Source organism: Artibeus jamaicensis, unplaced genomic scaffold (genome assembly GCF_021234435.1).
Source record: "Artibeus jamaicensis isolate MK-2021 breed Jamaican fruit bat unplaced genomic scaffold, CSHL_Jam_final scaffold_537, whole genome shotgun sequence".
Lineage (NCBI taxonomy): Eukaryota > Metazoa > Chordata > Mammalia > Chiroptera > Phyllostomidae > Artibeus > Artibeus jamaicensis.
Genome location: NW_026522047.1, coordinates 14,381,434 through 14,400,465, shown reverse-complemented (window position 1 = coordinate 14,400,465; position 19,032 = coordinate 14,381,434). Strand labels below are relative to the sequence as shown.

The window sequence follows — 19,032 nt, the reverse complement described above, 5'->3', positions numbered from 1 at the left end:
TAATGGTTGGGGTGTGTCTTTTTAGTATCTTTGTGGATTTTTCTCTTCAACCTCAAACTAGGGTGATTTACCAGCTTCTTTTCCAAACGGCCACTTTTCTCCCAGCTCTGTGATGAGTTGCTTCCCACGCTGACCACCATCCACCACTGCAGAGGGTGGGATCCATGTCTCTGTCCCCAGAGACGGGAGCTCCAGCAGCAGAGCACTGGGCACTGGCCTCGGTGGAGCTTTCAGATGGGGACACAAGATAGCGTGAGAGAGAGCACGAGAGAGAGCGTGAGAAGAGCACTCTCTGGGAAAGGAAGAGAGCCCCCTGGAGCCTGCCACGCGGGGACGCGCATGTGCAGAGGACCACAGCTCCAGCCACACCGTCCGGCTGGGCAGGGCAGGCAGAGAGGGACTGAGCAAAACGGAAAAAGGACTCATGGACGTAGACAACGGTGTGCGGATGGATTGCTGGGAGAAGGTATAAGGGAACTAAATGATAATGGGGAAAATACAATAAAAATAAAGAAATGTAGGAAAGAAAAGCATTGTTTCATGAACATAAATGACTTAAAGGGATGGGAGGATGGGAACAGAACAGAAGCATTAACAGCAAGGCTAATAAAAGTTTCAACGTTTTTTATTTGCTTACAGCATTCCCGAACAATGTGACATCACATCTCAGCTATTGCTTTTACATAAGAAATTAATTGCTTTATCCAAAGTAGACAAAAATCTATTTCTTTAAGTTGCCAGCCAAGACTTCCGCCCCCCAGGGACAACTACTGCTTAAATATTTGTTGAATACTTAAATAGAAACATAGACTCGCCCTATTATACATAGTACTGTAATACTTGGGTCTTACCTGCACTAACTACATTTAAATTTCTTATCAAACGCTGAAGACAGGGGAAAAAAATGAAAAAGGTCACTCATGACATTTTCTTTCTGATTTTAACAAGTCCGTTAATTTTTGTGAAAAATTCGCTAATGTGGAGAGGTTCATAAACAGGAAAACAGAAATTAAGCCTCCCCAGACCTGTTCATAGAGAATGCGGGTGGGCCATCTGTCCTGAGAAACAGCTGCTGGCCCCCCTCATTAATTCTAGAAGGGTAATAAGCAGTGTTTCCCTCCCAGCCGAACCTCTTCCTTCGGGGCCACGACAGCGTGTGATCCTTCCCGCCCTGGCCACAGCTTTTCCACTTCCACTCTCACATAATGAGCAAAGCTTTGCGCAAGTTCTACCTCACTGAACGCGAAGGAGAGAAACATAAACCGTTGTGGACACTGAAGAGTCCGTATGTTTTGACTCAGAAAAATACATACAAATCCAAGTAGCTCTTAAAAGAGAAAAAGTTCAGAGTGGGCGTTCTCAAGAAAAAGGTGGTTTTCTAGACTGTAAATGGGGCCAGGAAGACCCTGACTTTTCTCTCTCTCATCTACAAAGGGGGGTTGGTCTCGGTTCACTGGTATCCCCTGACCACCCCCACCCCTGTTCTTCAGAGATTGTCTTTCCGAACACAGTAGGTGAACTACAACAGTTTAATTAGTTTTTAGACTGTTCTTGTCACTGGACATGCTCTTCAGTCTGGCACACACAGAACCTCATTTCAACACTGACTCACTTTTCTGATGCTAAAGCAAACATAACTTTCCTGGTACTTAAGTTCTATCAGTACTTTGGTACTTATTCATTATTATAGAAACAGGAAAGGTTCTCAACATGGATTTTAAGACTACATAAAATTCTAACATAACATGTGGAGAGCAAGGAAAAGTAGGAAGGCAGACACAATTATCATATTTCTCTTTTCATCTATGTCACTATCACATAAAGGTCAGAAGGTGCATGTTACACTCTAACTTACAACTGGTGACATTGAGCTTGGCTTTCAGATTCAAGCCTTAGAATCCATTGGTGGCTTAGACCAGTTCGCCATAGAACTGTCTGAAATGGTTACTGATTATTTGAAGCAAAAACAACACTATCTGTACTGTACAAACAGAAGTGGATCTAAAGAACATATTAGAGCAAACTTTCTAATGACATTTAAAAAAATATTTAAGATTTTTTTCTCCCTAGAAAGGGAAAAAACTTAATTACTCAAAAAGCGCCCCGCCCCCCCATACTTGAGTTGTTCTTTTATTAGGCATCATGACAAAGGATTAAATCAGTTCAAGATCTCAGCTGTGGAAAAGTCAAAATACAAGTGTTTTCAGCACAAAAATTCAGAGACAATTGCTCTCCCATACGAGGAAGCGCCTTGACGAAAGGAAACACCAAATGATCAGCACTTGACCCTCGGCAGGGCACTGCCACATCCCGCAGAACTCCAGCTGGACAACGAAGCAGTGGAAAACAAGCTAAAAAATGAAAGCGCTCCCAAGGCTGAGTCCCCTACAAGAAACCACAGTTGTAACTCCTCTAATACTGAATGAACAGCTAAACTGCCAGGACTGCAATAAAATGAACCCAATGTTCAAAATAGTTTACCTTGAGGAAATTGTGACCCGAATGCACACACTTTTAACGTGCTGTACGACACCACAGCTGTTACGTTACCATCGAGTATTTTTTTACCACTCTTCTCTGGCAAGTTTGAAGAGAGGTTTGCTAATAAACATGAACAAATACTTAAAGTCTCGCGTCTTTGTGTTTCAGATTAAATTATGTCTTTGACAAGCTGGTTTCCATAGGATTTAAGGAAACTTAGAAATCACACGAACTTATCTTCAAACTTGAGTTTTGCTACGAGAACTAATGTCTAAAGAAGAAACTGTTCACTTTACAATCTCATCACTGTATAATCCTTAACACACTTGCTGCCGTCCTGAGATTTTAGAAGAACAAAGCTATTCAGAAGGCATCCTCACCATCCTCAGGCTACTTGAGAATCCCACAGATTGTTAAAGAATACCCATAAGTCCACACATCAACTAGATCCACTGTGGAGTCAGAGCAGAGACTGAGAGTTAACGGTAAATAAAATAAACCAATAATGTTTAACCAAGTTTATAAAAATGCTTTAAGTCTTCTTCCTGTTTAAGTTCAAAGACAGCTTTATTGAGACAGCAACTGTCCTTTGAATACAGACAAGATGTTCTCAGCAGACACCTCTTTCTTCATAAGCTCACGCAGGTGGGGCCAGCCCCATAAAGGCCTCTCACACCATGCAGGCCCTTTCCTGCATGGTCCTTTTCCACCACTAACAAAAAGCCAAGACTGACGAGGAGGAACTGTCTCTAAGCTTTAAAATAACATTGTAATATTTGAAAGTATGGTATTTAAAAACAAAAAAGCTAGCCGCCAATACTGTCGTTCTAACATGATCTGTGATGCTAAATAATCAGACAAACCAAAATGGAGGCCACGTGTCTTCATCCCGATATACCCGTGCTCTTATTGCTACTGATGAGGCCACACTGACATCTGTGTGAAATTCAAACAAGAACCTGGAAGAACCACCCCCCCCTCCTAATTAACCTACAAATAAGAGAAAGAAAATAAAGAACTAGCAGGTCCAAACTCAACAAAAAAATTTTAAGAGTTTTGCAAAGATGCCAACTTGACAGATACACATAAAGTGAAAACTGACATTCACACATTTTATCAACCAATTTAATACAAATACAGTACCTGACTTGTACTTTTATACTAAATGGGCTAAGTCCCAAGTTCCAAACTGTAGTTTCCGTGACTCTACAGAGGGGTCTTTGGAAGGAAAAGGTGCCTTTGGAGGACAGTGTATAAACGACTGTAAACATACACCGATTGTCCAGTAGCTTCCTTAAATAGAATTTCTGAAAAACTTTTGTAGGAAATTACATTTAATCAGTGTCATTGATCAGATAATTTCTATTACAACATATAAATTCTGCTGTGTGTGCAAAATGTGGTAGAAATAGAAGTTAGTAGGGATGATTCATATTTTTAAAGTAAGTGACACATTATAATCCAGTAGGAGTCCTTTAATCTTTTCATGAAACTTCTCTCTATATATGTTGAAATACATAATGCTTTCTGGCTTTTCTTCAAACCAAAACTTGTCAAATTCATAGACAAGATAACCTGTAGTTAAAAAAAAAAAATAGAGTGCTCAATAATGATATCACATCCAAACCATCTCATTTTAAAAGTATATGACCATCCTTTAAGTTCCATATTAGGGTATAATAATTGATCTTAAACTACTAAAAACCTGAGGAACATTGTAAAAATATTTTCATATGTTCAAAGTAAACAGCAATTTCAACAAAATCCCTCAAACTTAAGAGACATACTACTGTCAAAACTACCTTGGGAATAGGAAACGACGTTACTACCAGAGTCCCTTGAAACACGAAAATGAAAATAACAAAAAAATGTTGGACAAGGATAATTTACAAGAAAGCTGTTTTCTATTTGATTTCTAAATCTCAGAGATATTTCCTTTTTTTTTTTCAATGAACTATCAGCAACTTCTCTTTTAAAAAAAATAGATTAAACTCTAACCAACTAAGCTATCCAGCCAGGGCCAAAAAATAAACTCTAAATCAGCCTGACTTAGTGACAAAGGCCCAAGATCACGCAGTCACAATGGGGATGGGAAAGTGGGCAAGTGCAAGAGAAATTTAAGAAGCAGAGCAACCTGGAGTTACGCAAACACAGGGGAGGTCACGGGAAGAGACCTGGGTGACACTCGCAAGCCACAGAGCTGAGTAAGTTATGATTTGATCACTTATTACCTAAGTCATTTCCTAGCTCCTGCTGACAGCAAACGACATTCTAAAGACTCAAAATGATCGAGAAAGTACGGCATAAAAGCTAAGCTGGATTTGAATTCTTTGCTTCTGAGCAATAACTTCAGAAAATGGGTTCATTCAATTAAACCTTCAGTGTTCAAATATCACCAGAAAAAAAGTTAATGAAACTGGTAATATACTGACTGCTTTATGGAAAGTGACTAAGTAGCCAAACCAAACACAAGACCACCAGAACTTGAAATAAGGGGGGATGGGTGAAAACTTTTTAAAATAAATTTCCTTACGAGAGTAACAAAATAATCTGTAAGTCGTCTGTCCTTGACTCAATAGCATTTGCTGACCAGGATTCAACAGGAAAAACTCATTTTATAGACTGAAAAATGGATACCTACAGAAAAATGGCATAAATACTAAATTTGCATACATGTGAAAAAATTGCCTCACTGAATTTTTTAAATCAACAAACATAAAAATTACAGTACAAAATACCCTTGGGAACCCATCTTCCATTATTTTCCATTTTTCCAAAGATCCTAAATAATAAAATGATGAGCGTAAGTCATATCCTTGCAAGAAATGTTCCATCTTCCAGCAGATTTAAAAATTCTCCTGGAAATATCCAGTTTTAACTCCTCTTAATACTCACAGTAAAACTGGTGGAAGTGCTCTATGGTTGGCACACCGGGAACAAAGTTGTAGAGGTGAAATTTCAGGGCCTCACTCTTCAGCAGGCTGTAAGCCATCTCTGTCAGATTGATTCCAACTATTGCATAAGAATACCTATGTCAGAAACATGACTGGTTACGCCAGCTAGCCAAACAGTGCACAAAATAAACCCGAAGTCAGTCAAGGAATTAGCAAAAAGCTACCTGACCCATTTTTAACACGGTGTTGACTTCATGATATCTTACATATTAAGAATAAGCCAGAATAGATTTTTAAAACTTGTCCTCTAGAGGCTGTTTATTTTCTGGATATAATCTAAGAAATAAAGACAAAGCCCTGGCCCCATGAATATCTAAAACCAAAATCCTTTAAAAAACTAAAAGGAGTATAACACACATATTCTCAGAGTTCTAAAATGCTCTAGGTAATCTAACATTTTCTCTTTCATTACCAGGGTATTTATTTTTATGATGTAATACTGTTATGTTTTTCCAAAGACAGATGTCATTGAAATATAAACATAAAATAATGTCATATGATAAAGCTACTAATATGACCTCAATTTGCATTTCATGTCACAACTCTCAAAACTATTTTTCATATTCCTATTTCAAAACTATTTCCTATTCCTATTTTCAAATCTACTTCTCAAAAATTCTTTATAAAGTCCTTATCTCCATTTTATAGATAAACTATATCTTGTGATAAAAAATATTAAAATATTTTTTATCACAAAACTGGCTTACAAAACTGGCTTATTTTCACATTTAGCCTTAAAAATAATGTATCATGCAATATCCTTTAAAGTTCTTATAAATGAAAATAATCCCATTTAAGAAATACCTTGACATACTCTCCAAGTCAGATCACCCCACCAACTTAAATTCAAGGGCCCGCAGTGTCTTCACTGTGCCCAACTTACCCTAAGCTGGGATGATTGGAGCGGGAAAGAATCTGATGGGCTTCCCGGGTATAATTTTCACTGAAATACCTTCAAACGGTGAAGAAGAAGAATGATGTTAACATAAGTCATTCAGAGCGAAGCTACCAGAAACTATTTAAAAAGTTACCAACAAAATGAGGGCCTTTGTACTGCCTCAAGACCCAATCAATCCCCATCTCAATCGGAGTTTAATTCTGAGCTATCAGGCCTTTCCGCACAGGACAACGGCCCTTGGCAAGACTTTTAGGTATTTTAACAAATAAGTTATCTACCTGTGTTTAAAAAGATCTAGAGTTCTCTTTATCTGTTTGGTCTAAATTTTCTACAAAACAGCCAATGCCCACCTGGTAAGAGGACACTCTTCCCTTCACCTGGTACCAGTCTGTCCAGGGCAACTGCGGTCCGCTCTGTTTAAATGCCATGTTCAGTGTGCTCAGAAGACAGTCAACCACCTTCATTTTGCACTAAAAACAACCCTCTGTGATCAGTGCTATAATTAAAACCCTGGCCACAACACTGACGTATCAGGAGAAATGGATAAAGCTAATTATTCGTAGGCTCAGAACTGTTGCCTGAACCTCTCTGAGTTCTAAGACAGGGACCAAACCTCCTCCTCTTCAACCTTCTCATCATTTCTAGCACATCACTGGCAATCACATAATCACTAAAACGTACCTGTGAATCTTCACAGTTTTTCAAATTAGTAGATACTAGCTCTACATAGCATTAAAATATCTATCTGCAAGTCATTTAAAAGTGTGTTCAAGTCCCTTACCATAGTCATGAATCGAATTCTATTAAATTATTTAAATTTTCAGCTAAATTGGAAAATACCGAAAAACTTGATTTCTGAAGAAAACAGTCAGAAGCAAGGTTACAAGGAAAAAGGTAACAAAGAAAACACCACGGTGTATATCCAGCTGAGGGCAAGCTGCTTCAAACGTCTGTGTAGCTTACACGCACTGCGAGTAAAGACGGCCTTTAAAGGCTAAAAACAAAAAATCCACGTGTTTTCAAAAATAATAAATTTTAAGGTATTTCATTATTTTCCAAGTGTAAACAAAGTACATTTTTTTCTACTTAAATTCCAAACAGAAGTTTCTGTTTATCAAAGTGGAAAACAGGAGTCTCATTTTCTGTGATTATTATTCTGTGATTAATATTTTTAAAAATATTACTGGGTTTTGCTTATTTCCGAGAGGTAGAATTATAGGAAACTTTAATACGCATAAAATTTAGGCATTACAGAAAATTAAACACTTTGGAACTGGGAAAAAAAATTACACATTGAAACCTTGTATGTCTGTATTTTCTCCCCAAATATCATCATCCATATTGACCTAGATTTTTTTTCTCACTATTAACATAATTTAGCTCAATTTCAGAACTAATTTTTTAACAGTAACTATCTAAATGTTGTTAATGGTTAGGGTTCCCACTCCAGGTATTCTGTGGTCTATAAATCACAATTCAAGGATAGACTCAAACACTCCAATCTCTTCATTTGTACGTCCTTTACTTTCTAAAATAGTGTTGGCTATCAACTGTGACTTCAGTTACATATTTACAACTTCATATATGTGCTTGAGCATAAGTATTAAAGAAGAAAAGCAGAGAGAGCCCATGCAGGCTGCGAAGAGTCTGAGATTTCCATCCCTTGCCATGTATGGCAAAGAATCAGTGTGAAGAGACTTCGTTATCATCTTACCTGGTCACGTTTCCCAAAACAGAATCAGAGAGGCAAGAGAAGAGACAAGAGGATTTTTAAAAAGGTAAGAAAAGAGTATAAATAATTCCTTAAGAAGTATCAGAAGGGACGTCAGGAAGAGAAAGGAAGAAGATACTGGTAAGCAAAGAAATCACACACACACACGAGCGCATTTCCAACATCTTCACACTGATGCCACATCAGTAAATACTGTCAGCACTGCAGCTATTACAATTCACAGACAGTACGAAACTGGATGGGAGATTACACGTAATTTCATTTTAGAGAAGAAAATAAAGTTTCTTTTCACTTACACAAGGTTGATTAATCCGAGTATGCCCATGCCTCTGAAGTCTGTTTTGGGGTCATCACCCTGGAAACCGATGTCAGCCCACTGCTTGGAGATCCGGGCCTTCAGCTTTTTTGTGGGCATTAGGAGGTTCCAAAGCTGTACAAACATGCTTCCGTTTTACAAATAATAGTGATGTTCTCATAACTGATATAACTAGTCAGTTAGATGCTTTCAATTGAATAATTTTGTAGACAAATTATAGGTTCAACAAAAAGCATGTCTAGAGAACTTTTCAATCACCATAAAAAATGTAGCATATTTATTCCAATTAAAAGACTTACCTAAAAAATAGCTTTTGAAAAGATGACAAATGCACAGACATCTAAAGCAATGTGATGCCCGTACCTACTAGGTAACACACACATGAACACCAGAACTGGCAAACTACTTCCTGGAGAACAGTGTCAGGTGTGTGACCCTCACCCCCGATACTATGAACTCGGGTAGGTTCTAAAAGTGGGTGATTTGTCCCCAATGGCAAGGAGGAAAAGAGGTCAGGGTTAGGGAGGGGGTCCTGCGGAAATAATACAGGTTCATTCCAACTCATATGATTATTATTTTACAAATTTTCATGGTTTTATAGGAAGAAAAATAACTCAGTTTTAACGAAATATATTCTGTAAGACTGAGATCAAATATCAGATGGCTACCATAAAATAAGACAGCTATCAAGTATTAGATAGCAACAAACTAATCAATGCAAATAAAGTTTAAAAATGTAATCATTTTCTAAATTTGATACCACACATCAAACAGTCTCACAAAATAAGAAAGTTCATGAAATTTGTGAAACAAAAATACTCGCATTTTCCCATTTCACTACCATTTCAGGCATTGTTGAATCAAGGACTTCTCATAAAAGGAGTATCCTGCTACCCAAAATAAAACATGAAGACTAGTGACCCTGCTTTAAAACAGGGTCAAGACGCCAGTCCAGAAGCCAAACCCAGTACTTAGACTGGGTTTTATCTGGTCCCCTCTTTTATTACTAGCAGATTTCCCTTTATATGTAACAATCTATCCAGAATTAAAAGCATTTAAAATAAAATTCATTTGAATATATTTTAATGATGCTTATCAGATTATAAAAAGAGTTAACTAAAAATCTTTCGCCAGCATAATAACATTTTCTAAGGGGCAAAGAAACTGGATGGCTGTGTAAGCCTCGAGAATTTGCACACAGACCTCACTAGCTCAGGCCTGATTTACCTTCCCAGAGTTCAGGAACTTCAAATACAGAAAACAAACCGTACCTTGAGAAGCAGCTTTTCGTGTTGTGGGTTATCAGAATCATACGGTCTTTTTCTCACACCTTCTACATCCAAATAGAGCTGCTTATAACCAGTTATCTGCAGTAAGCATGCCTTCATGCAGATTTTAAAGCTGAAAATAACAATTATTATTTTTTCAAAAGTCATTCTTTAGCACAATAAAGTAATGCCTTCCACAGCTTGTGGTTTATATGGCTATTTAGACGCCATTTCCTAACTTTCAGTTGAATACAATAAGCAGCAAAGTCCTCCTTAAACACAAAACCTTTCACAAAGCATCAGGAAGCATCTGATAAATCAGGGTCTAGAAAGAGGACAAGACGTGGTAGGAGGGGCAGGCTCTGCAGCTCTCCCTTCTTGTTTTCCTGGGCCGTCTCAGACATCCCTAAATCTTCATGGCCAGTCATCACCAATGGACCTAATTTTCCAAGAATGTATATACAAGGGGGGACCCCCAAAAAACAGAATTATCTTCTGGAGGGCGGGCACCTTGTAGTACAGGCTTTCCCCACTACGTGAGTGTTCTAGGGACCCATCTGTATCAGTGCACCAGCTGGAGTTATGAGAGGCTGCAATGAGCTTCAGTGACAATTTTTTTTAAGGCATTTTCAACATGTTTGCCCATCTCATGGGGGGTGATTGGTGAGCGCACCTGCCCACACCGTGCTGAGTGTCCAGCAGTTTTTAGCCAGAAACAACATGACCCCTGTGCCCCACCCTTCCTGTTCACCTGATATCATCTCAAGTGACTTTTTGTTTCCAGGGATGACAAAAATCCTCAAAGGGGAACATTTTGCTGATGTGGAAGAGGTGAAACAAGAACCAGCAGAAGCGCTAAAAGGCATCAAATTCGGTGAGTGCTTTGAAGGTGACTCGTGTATAAACATGTAAGAATACGTGATTTTTTATAAATCAATTCCGGTTTTTTGGGTCCCCTCTCGTATATGTAGCAAACAGGTCCAGGACAGGTTATCTCAGTTTTCCCAAATATAGCTGTCTTCCCCGAAGAAACGTGCTTTTTCTTAATAAGTCGCTAAACTATCGACATCAGTAATTAATCATTAGTTCTCTGAGCCAGGACCATCCAAGTGCTGACTTTCCAGTCTCTACCACCAGTACATCGAACCCTAGTCCTTTCCACCTCTGAAATGTCCCTCGAAACAATCACCATATATCCATTAATGCTGATGTGTTTATGGCTTTGTCCTCTCTTGCCTGAAGGACAAAAGAGGGTTTCCTAAGTGTTCTGTCTTTATTCCTTCTGCCACCTCCCCACACCCCCCAATTTACCCTCCAATTTCTGATAATATAGCTTGTTTGCTTTAAAAGAAAGAAAGGTGGGGGGCGAACTTTGTAGCCTCTCTTCAAGTTTTATTTTCAGAAGAAAGCGAAAGGCGGGCGGGCAGGCAGGAAGGACGGAAGGAACCTGGAGGACACCATCTGTCCCTCCGTGCGACTTGTAGCCCAGCACTGCACTCACTTCTCGGGGCCCCTGCTCCGCAGGAACCCAAGGCCCTAGCTACAAAGACCCCTGTCATTCCCAGGTCCACAGCGCTGGGGCCTTGCTGGCATTCTTCCTCGACACAGCATGTCCTCCCTACGCACTCCACAAGGCCCAGCCGAAATGTCACCTCTTCTGTGGAACTACCTCACAGTTCTCTCCTGTGCCCCTCCCTGTTCCAGCCAAAACACATCGTTCCTTCCTCTATATTTACACAGAAAATGCTGAGAAAGAACTGCTGAACACTTACAAGCCAATGTCCTGGTCCTGAGAACTCAAAAATGGAGTAAGTCAAGTCCTCTTATGGAACTTGCAATTCATTGCAATACGAGGGGAAGAGCAAGAGTAGATGGACGATCACAGTGCACTGGTTATGCTACGGTGGAGGGAGAGCTCTGTGACGGGGCAGGGCAGGGGCCCTACCTTGGGCTGCAGGAGCAAGGGAGGCCCCTCCTGCAGGACGGACGGCCTGAATTTTGAAGGATGAGAAGGGCACAGTAACCACAGTTATTCAACTTCGGGAAAGTAATGGTAAGTGACCCTAAAGAAGGCAGAGGGTGAACCAGCAGCAGTACTGGGCTAGGGACCCGCAGACATGGGCCTTCCTCTATTCCCATCGCTCCCCTCTCTGGACCTCAGCTCCGCACACACTGAAGTGGGGGGCAGGCGCAGACCCCTCCACAGCCCCTGCAGCTCCAGTGCGGCCGGCTGTGGGGCGTCTCTGCAGTTCACAGGGTGCGGGCGCAGAGCCAAGACCACACACACTGAAGTGGTGTGCATACCTGACGTCCTTTTCAGTGTTAATGTTCTTTTCTTTCATTATGTCTCCTACACATTTGTCCACTTCACTCTGAGCAGCAAATGTCGCTTCCTGTAAAACCTGTTGATGTGACAAAAAGATGATTGAGAAAATCCCTTATAGCTGAAAAAGGACAGTAAGTTTTAAGGTATTTAGTCAACTCTATAAGCACATATTAAAATGCAAAATGAAACCAAATTTGTTTCAAATTTTCACTATTAATGAAATTCAAGCAATTATTTAATTAATTGAAAGAGAAGCAACATGTTTCAGGATCTCTTAGCAAATGAGCAACCATGGTGTGCTTATGAAGCAGACACTTTTTATAAAATTCAAAAGCTACATAATAAAAATGTCTGTACAAAAAATGTGAATGCAGGAATCAAAAGAAATTTAAATGCAGAAGAGGACAGAGAGAAAAACACAAATAATTTTGTAATCTTACCACCAGTGATAATCACTGGTAAGAGATTAGCACGTTATATGGATGCCATACAGACTAAAATTCAAATTTCATAAAACAACTTTTAACCTTACTATGACCAGTGTTTTCTAATTATTTTCTATTCCGTCCTGTGGCGGTGGTGGTTGTTTAATGCTGGCCGTGATCTATGATGGGATTTCAAACAATGGTCCAGGTGACCCATGCTCTCCCTTCGTCACAGCCCAGGTATACATGGAAAAAGAAATGTGAACTACTACAGGGAAGTACAGCATGCAGTGGACTAAATTACTGGTGCCGACTCTTCACTCCCCTGTAACTGAATTACGTGTCCATTGCCTACGATGGCCTTCTGGTGGACACCGTGTATTTCTCTGTCTTTTCTGGAGCTTAGCCACATCGATTAGCCAATGGGAGGGTCATGGATATGACACCAGGAAACTTAAAATACGTCCGTGTGGTTAGGGTTCAATGATCCACTGTGAGAACACTCCCCAAGTACCCACTACCTTTCCAACCTGGGTCCCAGAATGACACCGTGACTACAGACCTGAACTTGGCACCAGCTTAAAGAAAAGTCTCTAGCTGGCCAACAGACACATGAGCAAGAAATAAATAACATATTGTTACATGCCCCTGAGATTTTATAAGTTTGTTACACAGCAAAAGCTGACTATAACACGAAGTATGACATATTTTGGATCAGAAGTTACATGACCCAGGGTGTTCTATAACTACCCAGAAGTGCTTGATTTTTCTCTCACATAAGAACCTATCCTAAGGTCGGGGGCGGGGGTGGTCTAAAAGAAGGCTTTCCCCCAGAACCCTGCTTCCCCCAAAACTATCAAGTCATCAGGCAAAATAGACATGCAAAACCTCAGAACAGGACAAATTATTCAAATACCTTCTTTGTGCACAATAGCACACACAGACAAAATATTTTAAAACTAAAATATTACTTCTAAAGTGGGAAAATTCCACTCAATTCTTTTTACAGCAAAGACTCTCCTGGGAAGATGTTAATAATTAATTCTAAAATTCAGGCATTCTTTTAAACAAAAAGTATTTTCCAGTTAAGTTTTCTGGAATTATAATTGTAATATGATCTTACCTTATTCTTGGAATACATCAAGGAATTTTCTGAAATTTAAAAAACAAAAACGTTATTACATGTTGTTTGTGAATTATTCCATAAACAAAGAGTATAAATATCAGGCCAATTATAAATTACTTGCACAGTTCTAGAAGATATAATTTTTACATGCCTAACCTAGCGAACACTTAAAAATTTCAGCCGTTCAGTACACAACACTAGATATGATTCCCAAATCCTCAACCCAACCTAACAAACCACAGCCAAACAGACGGAGTCGGCCCAAGCTCCCCAGAATCATCTATTTCTGGGCAGACCCCCAGGTGCCCACTGACCACTGCGGATTCACACATGGCTCTCTCGGATTAGCTCCTGTCCCAGAAACTCATGTTAAGACTCCAGTGAGAGTGCTGTTTGCTACATTTTCTCCACCTTTTGCCCTTAAGGAGCAGGAGTGTCCATTTCAGGAGCTAGCAACTGAATGAATGATACAACACAGGGGCAAAAATGAAAAGACTTCCGATTTGCCTAACCACCTCTAACCAGACAAATAGTAAAGCAGCTTCTCCATTCTGTTTCAAGAATAACTACAACATTTTCACTGGTTTATTTTTAAAAATTTTCTGGCACATTAACCTAAAGTCTTTTTCTCAGCAACTTGAAAAAATTTGAAAAAATGCTTCTGCCACAAAATAAGGCCTTAACATATTCTGCCCTCCCCCCCCCCATGCTATAAAACACCAAGACTGCCAAGATTTCTTATCAAGAGGTACTTTGTTCCTCTCAAAACAGTCAAAAGGGCAAATCTGAAGAGCAGGCAATAATTTAAGCCAGCCACAAAGTTGTGAGAAAACTAGGGAAGTAATTAAATTTCAATCATCCAGCTGCCCTGAGGCTTACTCTCTCCTGGTCTGTCATCCTTTCACGTTGCCTTGGATACCAACAGCCACTTCCCGAATCTTACAGGGGTGGATTTCTTAGTTGAAGCACACTTGTTTGACACAAAAGAAGGCCTGATTTTCCATTTAACACAGTGAGCGTGAACTGTAGCTGATCCCTGGCCTTCTTTGCCCTGGCCTAAGAGAAATGCCATCCACCACATTTGTCACTCATCTGTGTGCTAACTTAAAGCAGTATTTTCAATTATGCATTGAAAGCTGATGGATTTCAGAAGGTAACTAGACCAGTATTGTTCAACAGAAATATACTGCAAGCCAAAATGCACACTACAAGCGTAAAGTTTTCTAGTAGCCACATTAAGAAAACAGATAAAATTATTTTTACTATTTTAAACCAATACATCTAAAATATATTAAACCAATATACCCAAAATATTCCATATATATAATAAATACGAACAATTACTAATGAGATAGTTTTACATCCTTTGTTCATATGAACGGTTAAAACCCAGTGTACATTTTATACTTCCACATATCTCGACTCCTAGTAACCACATTTCATGTGCTCAACAGCTACACGTGGCTACGGGCTGTGAGTATTGGACAGTGCAGACTTTGAGTCTAATCTTTCCTAGGGATCACTAGATACCCATTGCTGTCCTTTCATGAATTACATAAGAGATGAAAAGATTCATGAAAGATGCTGAGTATAAAAATGAAACTACTGAATAGATCCAGACACCCACTTTTCCATCACCTGGGTGAAAATTTCAAAGGGCTATGGAATTACTGAGATTTTCTTCTAAAATATACTTAATTACTATAACCTAAGGAACAACAGATAGATTTCAGGAGCCAGAGGAAATAACTGTTCTCACAGATGGGTAATTAAATAATAATCCTTTTCTTTTTCGATAAAATCATGCAGTTTTAGGGATTCAATGTTAGACTGCAGAGATTATGAAACCGAGTGTAAGTGACTCGATCAGGTTACACAATGATTGCATGTCACTGAATATTGAGAAAAAAACATTCATTCAGAATTAAAATTTTATTACTTTGTAATTATTCTCTTTCAGGTAACATTACCTATCCTGTGTGTCCTCTGGGCACCTACATAGGTATCAAAAATTCGCTGCAATTCACACTTGCCAGTCATCTGTCGTAAGAGCCATTTCATCCAAAACCGAAAAAAGTGCCCATAGAAGAAGTCCCACAAAGAAATAAACATTTTTTTTTCCTGGAGAAGGAAATACATGACAGGTTTAATGGCCTTAAATTGGATTTTAAAAAAGGAAAAAAAATTATTCATCAAGTCTCAAATTACATTAATATCTATTACACTATTCTACTGTGTCTATTTTGTAGTATTTAAGGAATCTAAGAAAATGATAGGTGTAATATATACTATTTAGATTAAATTATGGCTGGTCAAATGGCCAACTTTTCACTTTTTATAAATTAACTGTAAAATTCATAATTACTTAAATTTTTGCTCTTGGTTCCCTTTTTTAGATATTTCACTCTTTGAGAATTGGGGCCCAACAGTTGACGAACAAAGGAAACCCAACTAAGCAACAATTAAATAAAAAATACCACGTATCAGAACTGTTATTATAAGGAATAGCTCTTCTTAATCTCTTATGGATGGTTCCAGTTACATGTATCCCATAGTAGGGTGCTGCCAGCAAATAAAAATCTATATATGGTTTACAGATTGAAGTATACAGGTTGAACACTGAGTAGATCACATCTTGGCTAAGTCTTGTTTTTCCATTCAACAGGTGAAAAGACTGAAATCCTAGGGACAATTAACTACACCCTCAATAAAACTGAATCTTTACGTCATAAGAAAAACCTTCAGCTCCTAAAGGAAGAGGGATGGGGGCACTGCAAGTGAGTAATTAGTTAAAATCAAGCAAAAATGTTTATCTCCTTCCTGCCTTAAACATTCCCACCTATATATCATCTCTAGACGAAGGTCTGCCAGACTGTCAATTTTGAAATCCCCGCAGATCAGCGCAGAAACCGTGCACGATAGCTATGGGCTAAACTGTAACGTGAGAAAGAACCCATCTAGTCCGCCGCACTCATCAGGACAAAAGAACTGCCAGGAGGAGGGAACGCAAGCCTGGCGGCGCCTCAGCTCCCCAGACAGCGGGGAGTCGCTGCGGCCGAGTCCCCGTTTCGGAGCCTGGAGGAGCCCAGCTCTCTCGCTGCCCGCGAGTGGGTGGGAACGGCTCGCACAAAGCCCCACCGTCCCGGGCGTCCAGCGGATCTGCCGTGGGACACCGCGGGGCTCGCGCACACCGCGCGCTCTCAGCACACCCGCATGGAAGCAGCACGGGGCGAGAGGAAAAGAAACAGCAGCCACCTCACTGGAGCGGAAGAACTAGGGGGAGCTGGAATCTGCCTCGGTTTCCCCAACTGCAAACAGCCGGCAACGGAAACGACGCTACTAGCACAGAGTACCCCGTGAGCACCGTGACCCGGAAGTTGGGGAGCAAGGCCGCGAGAAAGCCTACTCCGGGACGCGGCCTGCCCCGCCCCTCCAGCCTCCACGGATTGGTCCACGCTCCACCAATTGCTAACGCAGCAAGAAGGTCGAGCTTTGTTGCTTTGGCGTGTACTCGGATTCCCGGGCCGAGCGACAGTTTCCCTGGCAACCGTACCCGGAGGCACGCCCCGCGCGCCTGCGGTCAGTCTTCCTAACGCTGCTGTGGAGACTTTGCGCGTAGACTTTTGCGCAAGTTGACCCCTTGTCCTGCTTCTACAATTCAAACGCGGAAAAAGAAGTGTACTTTTGGTAACTATCGCAGGGTTTTCCTCCTACATTTAATCTTAATTATGTGTATTTTCCATCCGCTGTTGGGAATCCGCAAATACTCTGGCCGACTTAAATTATACGTGGAATTCCTACAGTGTTGGACCCCAACCCCGCGGTGTTCAAGGGTCAACCGTAATGATTATGGACGAGGAGACGGAATTTGCGGTTAATAACTTGCTCCTTACTGATCAGTGGCAGGTAAGCCATATATGCTGTGGAATGAAGTTCGGACTTAGTTGTGTAATTACAAGCATCTAACAGATAATTCCTCAAACATTTATTCCTTGCGTGGTTGTTTTTCTTGAAAAAGAGGTATATGATTTTTTTAGAAGTCACATCTGAAACAGTGCATTAATGTAAGTATTGGTTGTTTGTTACATACCAGTCAGGGCTTCAAAGGGGAGTCAACACATAAACAAATGCAAATATTGAGTGTGCCAGGTGGTGCTAAAATAAGGCAAAGGGGGAGGAGTGAGATTTTATACACAGGTAGGTGGGGGAGTCTCTGTATTAAGATGACATTTGAGCAGTGTTCAGGATGAAGTAAGGCATTAAACCTTCCGAGTGTGTGGAGAAAGAGCATCCCAGCGCTTGAAGCTCAAGTGCACGGGCCTTGAATCTGGAGCATACTTCGTAAATTGAAGGAATTGCAAGAAGACCAGTGTGGCTGGAGGAGAAAGAGCAAGGGAAAAGAATATAAGTACCAAGGACAAAAGCAGAATGTAAGTACAAAGGACAACTTTCATATAAGTATGAAAAAATAACTCCCCTGCACCCTCATGCAAACTGCTGGTCCCTCAGCCCCCTTGCTCAAAACCAACCAGTATTAGTTTTCTGGTTTTTTATCTCTGGGTATAGTCTGTAAATGTGTATTTCCTCCATCCCCTTGTTAACACAAATTGAAGGCAGCAATACACACTTTTCTACACCTCAACCAACATTTTTTAAGAAGCTAATTGCAAACAACACTAAACAGGTGAAGGGTGCATAAGCCATCATCCCTGCCCCATAGAGGCATCCAACAGTCAACTTGGTAATGACCTCTGGACATAGAATAATAAAACCATACAATCTTAGATTTTGAAGGGAACTTAAAGATCACCTCGTTGAATATTTTTTATTGCACAGAAGATTCAGAAAGGCAAAGTACACAGCCAGTTTGGCAAATTAAGAAGTAGAAACTAATTTGTTCCAGAGGTCTCTCCATTCACAAGACCTTCACAACATAGAAAGTGAGATAATCCTGTACTGCAATGATAGACTCCTTCTACCTTCTCATTGTGCTATATTGAGAGTAAGGAATGAAGAGAGCTCCTCTCCTTGCCTCCATGCTGCCTATTGGTCCACTTCAATCATGGTTTTCTCCAAGAGAAGAGAGTGCTAACCTGCTTGGTCAGCACCTGAGAAGTGAATTGAATGTCACTTACTGGAAGCAGGAAATGTCATGCACTTGCGAATGCCTCTTTTCCCCCACTAACTCATTTGCATGTAACTGACAGAGATATTAAACCAGAACTGTTCCTCGGAGAAGGCTGACTTCTCTCTTTTTCTATTCTCTGATTTTGTTTTTCCATGTGGCTGGCTTAATGGTGGTTAAGCCCTAAGATCAAGTTCTGGCTTCAAGGAGAAGATGGGACCTACGTAGGTCCCTAAACTAAGCTGTGTGTTTTTACTTGGCCTTATGTAAAAAAACAAGACTATATAGTATAATGGAGTTTAGTCACATTTTTAAAAAGATTTATTTATTTACTTTTAGAGAGAGGAAGGGAAGGAAAAAGAGAGGGAGAGAAACATCAGT

The 19,032-nt window shown here is 40.1% G+C and overlaps 1 protein-coding gene across 3 annotated transcripts; it reads right to left on the bottom strand.

Annotated features, from left to right (window-relative positions):
• Window positions 1-607: 607 nt before the first annotated feature.
• Window positions 608-16,909, bottom strand: ELMOD2 (ELMO domain containing 2). Of its 3 annotated transcripts, none has more exons than XM_037126039.2 (9): window positions 16,782-16,909; window positions 15,497-15,647; window positions 13,524-13,552; window positions 11,954-12,051; window positions 9,653-9,782; window positions 8,362-8,495; window positions 6,319-6,387; window positions 5,377-5,510; window positions 608-4,056 (listed from the first exon to the last, which is right to left on the bottom strand). In XM_037126039.2, the coding sequence occupies exons 2-9, from the start codon at window positions 15,636-15,638 to the stop codon at window positions 3,911-3,913; spliced, it is 882 nt and encodes a 293-aa protein (XP_036981934.2). In that variant the 5' UTR covers window positions 15,639-15,647; window positions 16,782-16,909; the 3' UTR covers window positions 608-3,910. The 3 variants fall into 3 exon arrangements, with proteins under 3 accessions (XP_036981934.2, XP_036981935.2, XP_053514257.1); XM_037126040.2 differs by having other exon boundaries at window positions 16,787-16,909; XM_053658282.1 differs by lacking the exon at window positions 16,782-16,909 and adding an exon at window positions 16,366-16,747.
• Between the last annotated feature and the right edge of the window lie 2,123 nt (window positions 16,910-19,032).

Coding starts and splice junctions, on each gene's coding strand:
- ELMOD2 (XM_037126039.2), bottom strand. CDS start 15,638: ATGTTTATTTCTTTGTGGGACTTCTTCTATGGGCACTTTTTTCGGTTT. Junction 9,783..11,953: donor AACACTGAAAAGGACGTCAG/GTATGCACACCA, acceptor TGTTATTTTCAG/CTTTAAAATCTGCATGAAGG. Junction 6,388..8,361: donor CTCGGATTAATCAACCTTGT/GTAAGTGAAAAG, acceptor CACCGTTTGAAG/GTATTTCAGTGAAAATTATA.